Below are 12639 nucleotides of genomic sequence, written 5' to 3'. Positions count from 1 at the left end.
CAGATTTGCTCTATCTTAGTGTACCACGAAGACACCAAAAAAGTGTAGCCTTGCTAATGCCATGGGAGTACAGAGGCCATTTGTAGCCATCACCCCAACATCCCAGTGCAGTGTGCCACTTAATGCCAGTTTGACATTTTAGCATAATTTTTTGCACTGACTAACACATGTGATGTATCCTCTAAATTTGACTATAGTGACAATCTCTAACTATAGGGCCCATCCTCCTGAAGAGTCTGATTCATCTAATCATTATGCCCAGGTCTTCTACCAAAGGCCTGGGAGTCTGAAGGTCCTGCACATTATGTTAGGTACTCTGGGACTGCACTCCTCTGGACAGAGATGCTCATATATATATTAGAAGGAGCTGACATCAGAAATCCTACCAGCGGCTAGAAAAAGATGACTTACAGGACAGCACAGAGGCTCTGATCATGGCAGCACATGAACAGGCCCTAAGCACCATAAAGGACAGGACTCTACCACAGCTGACAGAACCCAAACTGTGCAACGGCGCCCCAGAGACTATCCAACACATAGTAACAGGATGCAAGACACAAGCTTGGACTGCATACCCTGAGAGATACAACAAATGGCTGGGATAGTGTACAGGAACATCTGTGTTGCATATGGATTACAAGAACAGCAAGGTCCTAATGTCCTGTGAGACTTCTGAGTTCCAGACCGACAAGCAGCTGCGGGTCAACCAACCAGACATAGTGATGACTGTGGTAATACCAGTAGACAACAACATTGGGAAGGAGCATGAGGAGACAGAGAACTACCAGAAGCTGAAGGAACAACTGGAGCAGATGTGGAGGAATAGCCCAAAGTAATCGTGGTGGTAAGAGGAGCTGTAAGAAGCTGTAACCCTGCAGATTCCTCGCACAACATCAGAGGTCTCTTGTCAGAAGAGGGCAGTCCTGGGATTTAGAGTATTCAGAAATCAGGACTATCCATCCAGTAAAGTACAAAAAATGTGAAAATAAGTGTCATTTAATGAAACCAGTAAAGATACGAATGAGTTGAACTCAGTTCTGCCCAGTATTTATTGAATTTTATTATAACCTTAAAATGAATTGCCCACCCCTGATTTAGGCTATTTATTAATCAACATTTGTCACCTGATTAATAAATAACATTTTTTATTTGATTATTCTTACTTTTTAATAATCACCTACAGGTAAAAAGCTGTAAAAGTCATGTTTTAAATAAATGTTAACATTTTCCACTATGATGCATATCTAGTATTTTCCTTTAAATATTCACAAAAAATCACTTAATGTAGAAACTGTTAATTAAAAAAAAAAAAAAACTGTGCCATTGAAACGCAGGAGCAATGGTTTCTGAAAATAACTGTGGGTCCACATTTACAAGTTTTTCAGATATTTTGCATGTAGGCTGTAGTTTTATTTATCTGTTGTAAGGACAGTACTGTATTTTATGAAATGCTGTAGTGATGTCACTTTCTGGGCTAATACTGGACAAAAAGCTGATGTTATGATTGTCTGCATAGTAAAGTATATGATGAAAAGCCTCTCTTTAACGGTATCGTATCACTCCATTTATTTCCAGACTACATGAATGCTTCAGTTAGTGCTGCTAGATCAGTTCAGAGTGTGGTGGTGTCATGCATGTATCAATGTGTGTCGGTAGAAGTATTCATATCTGCGTCTAATTGAAGAAGTGTCAGTGATGGAGTTCACACAGAGGTGGGTGGCTGCAGGACTGGCCTGGGGATGGGCTCCACCCTCTCTCTCCTGTTTACACGGGCACATGTGCTGCCGTATTGACAGCCCCCTCACGAATCCTAATAATACAAGCCCTCCCACAGGCGAGCCATTTTCTCCTCCCCGCGCGGTTCATAGCCAGTGTGTGCGTGTGATGGGGAAATCTTCACCGCCACCCTGCCCAACTCCTCCCGCCTCCTTGCCGTTTCCCGACCCACCGGGCGCCACCAGGGAGTGGCCAGTGGCCACGGAGGCAAGACTTAAATACCCATGCGGCCTTCCTCCTTTCCCACCTCCGTTTTCAAACCAAGACACGAGCCTTAATGTCTCAGATGGACAACACAGGCTCAAGTATCTGACCGAATAAAGGCGATCGCCCATATTCCGAGAACTGTTTACTCATGGCGTCTTTTAAGCGGAAAAAGATAACCAAACGTCAATCATACTCAGGGGTACAACCTACAGTGCTTGGTTCCGCCCAGTCTTCTGCCTCTAGCCCAATTACATTGGCCGACTGATACTCGTTGGCAGAAACGCCCTTCTCCATTGGAGAAAAGAAGCGATTGCTCAAAAGAGGCTCTTAAAAGGGTATGCTTCTTTTATTCATGGGAACAGTGCGATAGTGCAGCGAACAGGGGGTGAGTTTAATTTTTGATATGGCAAAACGCCCATTGTTGAATATATGGTTACCTATTTCGACTGGGAGATTTTTCCACTCGTATTCTTGTATTTTTGATATCAGATAAATACTTTCTACCGAAGAACATTGTACTAAGAACTAAAAGGGATAATAATTAGGTCATAGATGTTTGAATTAAACGTAACTGGAATTGGACTTGAGCTGTATAGGGGAGCTACTTTCATTAATGACTTCCTCGTCAATACTTTCTCTGATAAGCCTGTTAAAAACCTATACCGCGTGTTCTCCCCGACGTGGGCAGGCTGCCGCGTTCATAAATCGAACGCACCCACTGTTCTCCTTCAAAGAAGGGGGGGCGTCAAGTTAGTGTGAAGTTGTGAAAAGTTGTCAAGCAGAAAAAAGAGCAGCGAAACTCCTCCCGTCTTCAAATTATGAGCAGTAAGTGAACTTTTTAAACTCACTGGCATGTTGTGGACGAACCGATAACTGAACAGTAAGGAGTAGAGTGGAAGTACGTTGTTTTCAATGTGTTCCGTGTCGTAAATGTGGCGTGTGCCGATAACTAAATGCCGAGTTGTTTTTTTTAAAAAGTGACCAACTAAGGTTACAAACCCGCTAATTTTTAAATACACGGCTAACAACAATTAACCAACTGGTCACTTGTAACTTTACTTTTGGACTTAAATTAATAGGTAAGCAGATAGTGTCACTTAACTCCGTGCAACTGATGTGAGCTCACAGCTAGTTGTACTTACAGCGGTGGCTGAAAACATTTCGTTCACTTCAGCTCATACTTTACTTGTGAGTTCACGTTAGCTTAGCATGTAGCTGGCCCTGTGAGCACTTAGATTTTCTTGCACTTCTTGTCTGAATCGCCCCACAGCGGCCCCGAAAAACACCCTTTTTATTGTGTGTTCGTGGCCTGTGCTGTTCCGTGTGTTCCGTCCTTTTTATTACACGCAGTAGTAAGTTTCGATGTGTGATGTTTTTTTTCTTGTGAAGTGCTTTAAGGAGATGTACTCTTACAAAAACTCTTCTTCCGCAGATCAGCAGCAGGGTGAAATGGCCGCTGTGGAGAGCGGTGGAGGCTTCAGTCAAAAGCGAAACACAAATTCACAAGTAGGTTACGGGACACATCCACTGGAGATACTGCCAGACTGAACTCATGTGCACTTCCCATCTGTTTGATCGCTTCTATGGCTCGTTTGTGTCGGGGTCTGTGAGGGTTGTTGATTTTCTCCCCAGAGCACATGTTACCGGGGTGGGGAATGGGCAGGTAAAAGTCGCCCACACGGGGTGTTCCCGTTAAACCCCGGCACTTCGTGTGTATTTCGCTCGGCCCATTTGGCTGGCCTTGGAGGGGGTGGCTAGCGGAGTGAGTCAGTTTATAGGGCAAACTAAAAGTGTGGGAGGGAGATGGGTGGGTTTGGGGGGAGGGGAAGCCAAGCCCGCCGCAACTCCACAAAAATGTGGTCCCTCCCATACCCCCTGCCCACACCCCCTCACTTTGATGCCCACTCCCCTGGAAAGGGCAAGAAAGTGGGTTAATTTTATTAATGAAGTTCTTGTTAGTAGTGGAGTGTGTATTTCTGACATCCAGAAAAGAGGTCCCTCTTCTTCTTCTTTTTAATTAATCTACCACATCACTTGCATTTTTTAAATCAGAAAATTAATTTGGAAAATAATTTTTAATAGACATTTTAAACCATTTAATCTTGTATCGTAAATGCTCTGAATCATGTGCAAGGAAGGAAAAAATAAACTCTAAAAATTCACTCTGTAATTTGTAATTTTCTGATTCAAAGTGAGTTGGACAAAGTGGGACAATATTTACATTTTACTGTGTTACTGGGCTTTCCAAACCAGGCTACACTTCCTCTTGTTTAGGGGATGCCACAGCGAAATATCCACCACCATCTCAGCCCATCTCTAACATCCTCATCCTCTACCAACCCTCTGTATGTCCTCCTTCACTAAATCTCTGTGGTCTTCCTCTTTTCCTCCTGCCTGGCAGCTCAGTCTTCAGCATCCTTTTCCAATATATCAATTTTTCCTCATCTGTGCATGTCCACCATCTTGGGCTCGCCTCTGTAACATTCTCTCTCACTCCACCTGACTTTTCCCCCAATATTATTTCTAAACCCATCCCTACTGGTCACGCCCAATGAAACTTGAAAGCTGCGTGCATACTAGAAGTGATTCACAGTGTCCGGATGACTAGAAACCACAGAAAGTGGATGATATTCCACGGGTTCAGGTGACTATGAGCGAAATAACCGCAAGCAATAGGAAGTGGGTGGGACCTGAGGTAACCCACGGACAAGACTACAAGTGAAAGTGAAGAATGCAACTGATTGGCACATGACCTGATGGTAAATGCGTTAGAGTTACCTAGGCAACAGAAGCGTAGAATGTCCACAAGCGACCAGCCGTCCGCTTTAAAGCAGCGACAAGCGATTGACTTCCAGTGTGTATGCAGCTCTGCCACGTCCAGTCCCATCTTCTGCCTTCAAGTTAGCGGCACCATCTTCACTCTTGCTGCCATCCTTCTGTCACAAACCACCCCAGACACTCATCTCCACCTGCTCCCCTGCCTGCACTCTCTTCTTCACCTAAACTTTATTATGTATTCTTTCAATCACATGCAAGTATCCAGCTTTACTTGAACATCCTGATATTTTGGCAGCTGTTACTTTTTTTTTTTTTTGTAACTCTACATTGCATTTCTTATATTTCTACTTTCTAAGTACTCCTTCATTTATTCTTTTTCCAGGACTCACAGCAGCCGTCACCACTCGCCTTGTTGGCAGCCACATGCAGTCGCATTGACACCCCAGGAGAGAACGATTCCCCTGCCGACCAGCACCAACAGAATCAGCAGCAACAACTGGACCTAAACCAGGCTGTTTTTACCTCCAGTGCCAACAGCTGGCAGGTAAACCCTCTCAGTGTTCAAGCATCCTCAGGCTCCAACACAGTCACCACAGATTCCTCAGGAGTGATGTCAGGAGGAGACCTCAACAAGAACAGGCAGGTGCTGTCGCCAGCTGTAAGCTCTCAGGGTCAGCAGCAGCAACAACAGCCCTTTGTAGTTGCTCAGGCGCCGTCAATGCAGGGTCAGCAGGTCCTTACCACTATATCAGGTATGATGCCTAACATCCAGTACCAGGTCATTCCACAGTTTCAGACAGTGGATGGCCAGACGCTGCATTTTACACATGCTCAGCAGGAGTCTGCTGTGCCTGCCGCAGCAGGACCAGGCCAGCAGTTTCAGATAGTGTCTTCTCCCAATGGCCAACAGATCATAACTGCGAGTAACAGAGCCGGTGCAGCAGGAAACATCATAACCATGCCCAGTCTCATTCAGGGAGCCATACCCATACAAAACATAAGTTTAGGCAATGGTTTGTTACAAAACCAGCCCCAGTTCTTGGCAAATATGCCTGTGTCTCTAAATGGAAACATCACTTTGTTACCCGTCACTGCTGGTGCTGGAGGGGGGGATACCAATGGTGGAGGAGAAGCAGTGGGAAACCAGCTCATGCAGCAGCAGCAACAACAGCCAGTGTCTTCCAACAGCGAGTCCGGCTACATGACCAGTGCTTCCACTGTCACTACACAGACGACCTCTTCTTATGGAGTTACCCAAAAGCAGAACAGCAATGGAGCTGTGACAGGGACTTTTCAGCAAAACATGGCCTCTTCTCTGGGTATCCCAATACAGCCAGACAACAGAGACAGGGTGCAGCCACAGCAAATCCTCATCCAGCCTCAGCAGGTTATCCAAGGTGGAGCGCAACTCCAAACCATCCAGGCCGGTACTGTTGCAGCCACAGGCGGTCAAGTGTTTACTCCAACACTCAGCCAGGAAGGGCTTCAAAATCTTCAAATCATGCCAAACACAGGGGCTATCCTGCTGCGCACCGTCGCCCCCAACGGCCAAGTGACCTGGCAGACCATTCAGATCCAGAATCCGACGGGAGCGCAGATCACACTGGCACCCATGCAGTCCCTTCCCCAGCTCGGCCAGGCTCAGGGAACAGCTACAGCTGGAGGAGTACCCGTCAACACCGTGCAGATCCCAGGGATCCAGACCATAAATCTTAACAGCCTCGGGGGGTCCGGGCTGCAGATGCACCAGCTGCCCATCACCATCGCCAGCACAGCAGGTCAGCCAGTGGCCTGATTTTCATTAACTGTTAATATTCAGAGTTAAAATGCATGCATAATATTTTCATCTATTATAACATGCAGGTTACTATATCAGCAGTTGGTGTGTTTAAGACCTGTTGATCTGACTTTCATTCGTATTAGATGCTTTTCTTTGGACCATTTAGTTTTCATAAATAATTTTAGATTCTATCTAAACACAAACAACTTTTTGTGTTTGTTAGAATTTCCGTTGAATTGGTAGTTAAAGAACTTGGTGTACATGGTAATTGTAAAGTATGTGACTTGCAGTTGGGTTTAGTAAACAATGGTTACCCTGGAAGATTAGATTTACTTTCTGTTTTTCTTTCCCTCTTTATCTTGTATCTTTGGATTGATTCCTTCACCTCTTACCTACGTAGTGAATTATACTGGTTGAACCAGTCTGGCTTGTTCAGTGCTTTTCTGACCTCGTTAGGCCACTTCACATGTTTGTGTTCCTGTTAAAGCTTTTGTTTCCCTTCTGACCCTACGTACCTCCACGTGCTGGTCCCATTACATGCAATTGTGGGTCAGCCACGACTTCTCTGTTATAGCAAGGGTGTAACTGCACCCCTCCCTTCTTTTTTCTTTTTACCCTTTTTTTTCCCCAAGTTTGGCCACTGGCAGCTCCTCCCAGTATGTCTGCATGTTTGTTGGGCTAGATGTTATCAAATTCCCCTGTTTGTAAAGAATCGCTGAGTCTGTTAACAGTGTTGTGAAATCGTATGCCTCCCAGCAGTTACATTTGCAGCAGGCTTTGTTTAGACTTGTTTTAGTTAATGGCTCATTTTTCTACATTTTACTCTGTCATTAAAGTTACTTAAGCATAATGGATAAAGACCAGATGACTAAAGTTGTCATTGTTACTGAAAATGTAGCTTATTTTTAGATAGTATAAAAAAAGTTGTACTAACATTGGATTAGTACTGTTTGTTTTGGTTTTATGCCAATAAGGAGCTATGAGAAGAAAGCGCATAGCTCTTCAACCCTATGGTTTTTGGATCAGAAATTATAGAGCTGTATTTTAGATCTCTAACATGTAAAAATGTAACTGGTTTAAGCTTTTAGAGCAGCAGCTGTTTAATGAAGCACTAGATAAACTTTGTATGTTATGTCAGACTTTAGCATTTTTCTTTTCCGTTGCTACAGGAGAGCAGCCGTTACAGACAGGTGGAGAAAGTTTGGATGAAAATACAGCTATGGATGAAGAGGATATAAGCCCACCACCTCAAGGGCGACGTAACCGTAGAGAAGCATGTACCTGCCCCTTCTGCAAGGATGGAGAAGGACGGTATGTTACAGAGCCCTGTTATGGCAGTCTTCCTGTCTAAATGTTATTTTCCTTTTTACATGTATTTATTCAACAATCAGTCGTTGTTGTTAGCTATAAAACTGAACTACACAAAAAAGTTGAAGCAAACTTGTTTTTTCACAGTCTTTTAAACAGAGACCTATTTGAATATCACTTGTTTTTAATTTCTCTCACGCTCATGATTTGTGGTTATTGCATCAAGCAGTGATCCGACTAAAAAGAAGCAGCACATATGTCACATCACTGGCTGCGGGAAGATCTACGGCAAGACATCCCACCTCAGAGCCCACCTTCGCTGGCACACGGGAGAGCGTCCCTTTGTCTGTAACTGGTCTTACTGCGGCAAACGATTTACCCGTTCAGATGAGCTTCAGCGCCATAAGAGGACACACACAGGTATAAGTGATGACTTAGTTTTATTGTATAAGTTTAACTGGCGTATTTTAGTTTCAGGCCCTGTTATTGTGCGGAGTCACTTGTCATGGCTTGCAGGGATGACTGAGTTGAACTGAGCCAACATTGTTTTATTATTAACAGCCCTCTTTTCCCAAATGTGTCTGCTGTGGGGAAAGTTCACTTTTATTCTTTAATGCGAAAACAGTGAAGATCAGAGGAATTCAGTGCAGCCTTTAACTATTCTAGACATTGACTGAAAATGCACGTGAGTGCAGATATCCAACATTGATGCTAGAATACGGCAGGTGTAACAGTCGTGCCCCAAGGTGGCCTATCTCACAAAATGTGCTACAAGTTGGAAAATGTCCCAGAGTTCACTGTGTGAAAACCGAATAAGCTGATGTGTGATAGGTGTTTGCCACATTAAATGGGGTGTAATTTTACAGTGTACGCCAGCACCAGCATGCTTGATTGAATAGGTCAGTGTTTACCAGCATCAGTACAGGAGCACAGAGATTCCCAGAACACAGATAGTAACAGGTAGAAAAAGTTGAGATGTTTCTGGTTTAAACTTCTTTTTATTAAGAAGTGTAAATGGTTGCTCACACAGACTGACTCCAATGGGTCAACTATTACCATATCTCAAATGGATCATTGACTGTGCAGCAAAAAGTCTGATATTATCACATGCATTTATTTATTTTTGTTTACCTTTCTTCAGGTGAGAAAAAGTTTGCGTGCACAGAATGTCCCAAACGCTTCATGCGCAGCGACCACCTCTCAAAGCACGTCAAGACCCATATGAACAAGAAACCGCCAACTGTTACCAGCAGCAACGCCGCCACCACAGTCTCACCTGATGCTGCTTCGCCTGCAGCAGGAACAGAAGCCGGCACCGGAGCGGTTTCAGCAAATGACCAGCACACCATTGTTACCATGGAAACCTTATCTGCAGAGAGCTTGGCTCGATTAGCCAGCAGTGGTATTAACATGATGCAGGTGGACCTTCACCAAATAAATGGCAATAGTTTCTAAATTGGTGGAGTAAAGTGGCCTTGGTGGATATTGTATTTGGACATTTGGGGCTTTAAAAAGGGCACCTTACTGCAGATGCAGAAGCTTTTAGAGGCTTCAGGCAGGAGAGGTGGTGACAGATGCAATGCAACAGACACTATAAATTTTGAGGACTGAGGGAGAAATATGTTTCCATCTCGTATTTCAGACCTTGGGCATTGAAGGCTCAGTTGGATTAAAATGTTAGACTAGAAAAATCACCATTTGATTTCCTTAAAATGGGAATGGCATTACACTAACATTTATCACACGTAAAGAACGGTCTTACTTGATAGTGGGATTGCAATTAAACACATAAGTCACCACACTTCATGTTGAATTTGTAGCTTATATTACGCTCTCTTTAATCTTATCTCTTCTTTAGCAAAGGGATAAATTCAGCCCCCCCCCCCATTGTTTGTTTTTGTTTGTTTGTTTTTTGTTTCTGAAGCTCTGTGCTTTGCCATTTTGCCATCCCTCATCTCATAGATGCTTCCTCTCCCATCAGACTGGGCTCCTGTCTCACACATGCACCTCAGGCTAACTGACCACACATAAGATGAAAACAATCTTTAGCAGAACATATTCAGTTCTCAGATTGCAGTGCTGGGAGAACTGGATGTGTTCATAAACAGCAATCTGATTGCCACGGGAATAATATTTAAATGATAGGAGGTGGACCAGGACATGTACACATGACATCAGAGCCAGAAGCACTAATCAGTGCAGTGTAAGGATGTAGCTATCAGAGCACTGAGAGTAGCCCCAGCACACTTAAGCCATCATGCTTTGATATCTGTCATTAAAAAGCATTTTTTATGTAAATATGTATTTGGTTGTGTAAATGCTGCAGAAATTCTTAGTATAAGCAGGATTATCTTTCATGATTGCCTTTCAGATTTCTAAACCTTTCATGCACAATCAAGTTTAATATTGTTACTCCTACATTTATAAATGTATATGTAGATTAAATGTGTAAACCTCAGCCTTTCTGTCATAGAATAATGGATTCCATACAGTCCAGATCTTCCAGTACTTTTTCTTCCTGTGGTACTCTTCTTCCTCAACACTTTTTCTTGCATTCAGTTCAGTTTCTTTCTTTGGGTTAACTATTGTTTCATCATATCTGCTCAGAGTGATGGATTTTATAATAATTTCCAGACAGCGTAAATATGTAAGCTCAAAACCAAAGGTTCATACTCATTTTATAAACAAAACTTAAAAAAAAAAAGTCTTTGGTCCATAAACTTTCTAATAATTTTTCTATTATAATGCACATGCTAAAGTTGTAACTGGAAAAAGTCCAGCTTGAGGCAAACCTTGAATTATTTTCCCTTTGTCCAAATAAGATGAAAAATGTACCAAGTCTTGTCATGAACGGTTGTGCTTCCCTTAACTATTGAAATGTTTTGTTTCTGCTTTGAGAAACAACATTTAAAAATTCTTTGCAACTCGAGATTAAGTCAATTGGGCAACAAGTGCTCTTATTTTTTGGCTCATTTTAAACAAGGGATTTTATATTGTTTGTATACAACTACTGCAAATGCCAACAGCTGGATTAAAATAATAAATATACTTTGTCTCATTTCTTTGTATCAGTCCAACACACGCACATACATGCAGTTTGTCGAAAACATTTCAAATTATGACTTAAATTTCACTTGGACATAAAGAATTACTGGACAAAAATTAATTTACAGAGAAAGTAAAACATTGAACGACAATTAAACCTTTGACTCCCTCTAGTGTTGGAATCACATGTCTACACATTGTCCGCACACATCACATTGTCCGCCTCGGGCTTGAGTTTGTTGCAGACTGCAAAGAGAAGTTATTATCTTGGATTAGACGGTGAAATCCTGTCTTTGATGGGACTTAAGCCCATCATTAAATCCCTTCACTGAACGATATGTGCTACTTGTCTTCAGAAAGCACTGCCATCCTTGCATGTGTTATTTCCAATAAAAACAGGAGATAATTCAAATCCCTATTAGCATTGCAGGGAAACAGTTTATACATTGCATAAAAAAGCTGGATATCTATTGATATGGCCTGGGTGATGTATTAGGAATGAAAGTTTGCCACATTATTATTTGATAAAAAAAAAAAAAATCAAGCTACAGAGGGCTCAATATAAAGGCACCCCCCCAAAAAATTTCATTTTGCCCACATTTCATTCCAGCAATTCAAAATAGTAATCAGTAGTTTGTAAGGACCCCACATGTTTGTATGCGTGCCTGTCATTGGCCAGAAGATGTGCTGGCTTGATTGATGCATTCATCCTGGAGGAGCTACCTGAGCAACCTCTGTACGGTCCAGGTTGCCTCATGCTACCAGTAGTGACACAGACCCAAGCTAAAAGCAAAACTGGTGAAAAAACAGCCAGAAAAGATGAGGGGAAAATGTCAGCGGCCTCCACTTGTGAAACCATTCCTGTATTGGGGGTTGTGTCTATGTTGCACAACTGGTGACCTGTTATAAATCTCATGAACACCCAAGCAGCTGAAACTGATCTACAACCCTCTGTGCTATACCAGATCCAGATCCCGGAGCTTTAACTGACTCAATTACATACTGTGATTAAAAATTAAAGGAACGTTTTCTTCTTTTACTACATAATCAAGCTACTAATTTACATTTATGGGTTGTGTTAAATGTTAAAGTTCCTAAGTTTGGCTTATTTTATTATTATGTAAATACACTGCTCAAAATAAATAAATAAATAAATAAATAAATAAATAAATAAAGGGAACACAAAAATAAGACATCCTAGATCTGAATGAATGAAATATTTATATGAAATACTTTGTCCTTTACATAGTTGAATCTGCGGCCAGCAAAATCAAAAGGTTTTTTTGTTTTTTTTTTAATGATCAATGGAAATCAAATTTAGCAACCCATGGAGGTCTGGATTTAGAGTCAAAATAAAAACAGAAAAAACACAATACAGGCTGATCCAACTTTGATATAAAGTCCATAAAACAAGTCAAAATGAGGCTCAGTCGTGTGTGTGGCCTCCACGTGCCTGTATGACCTCCCTACAATGCCTGAGCAAGCTCCAGATGAGGACTAAAGCATCCACCAACTCATGGCCAGTCTGGTGTAACGTGACGTTGGTGGATGGAGCGAGACATGATGTCCCAGATGTGCTCAATTGGATTCAGGTCCGGGGAACAGGCGGGCCAGTCCTCCATACCATCAATGCTTTCGTCTCTCAAGAACTGCTGACACACTCCAGCCACATGAGGTCTCGCATTGTCTTGCAGGCCCAACTGCACCAGCATATGGTCTCATCAGGTACCTAATGGCAGTCAGGC

At 42.6% G+C, this 12639-nt stretch overlaps 1 protein-coding gene across 5 annotated transcripts; it reads left to right on the top strand.

Moving 5' to 3' along the window:
- Positions 1–2696: 2696 nt before the first annotated feature.
- Positions 2697–10897, top strand: sp1 (sp1 transcription factor). 5 transcript variants are annotated; one of them, XM_005944317.3, is made up of 6 exons: positions 2697–2808; positions 3416–3489; positions 5144–6539; positions 7711–7852; positions 8079–8269; positions 8991–10897. In XM_005944317.3, exons 1-6 carry the CDS (start codon positions 2802–2804, stop codon positions 9302–9304), a joined length of 2124 nt encoding a protein of 707 aa, XP_005944379.1. In that variant the 5' UTR covers positions 2697–2801; the 3' UTR covers positions 9305–10897. The 5 variants fall into 5 exon arrangements, with proteins under 5 accessions (XP_005944379.1, XP_014196221.1, XP_014196222.1 ...); XM_014340735.2 differs by having other exon boundaries at positions 8076–8269; XM_014340736.2 differs by having other exon boundaries at positions 2768–2881; positions 8076–8269.
- The last annotated feature ends 1742 nt before the right edge of the window (positions 10898–12639 follow it).

Source organism: Haplochromis burtoni, unplaced genomic scaffold, assembly GCF_018398535.1.
Source record: "Haplochromis burtoni strain Fernald_Lab_line unplaced genomic scaffold, NCSU_Asbu1 Contig_403, whole genome shotgun sequence".
NCBI classification, from domain to species: Eukaryota; Metazoa; Chordata; class Actinopteri; order Cichliformes; family Cichlidae; genus Haplochromis; species Haplochromis burtoni.
This window is presented reverse-complemented; position numbering and strand designations above follow the sequence as displayed.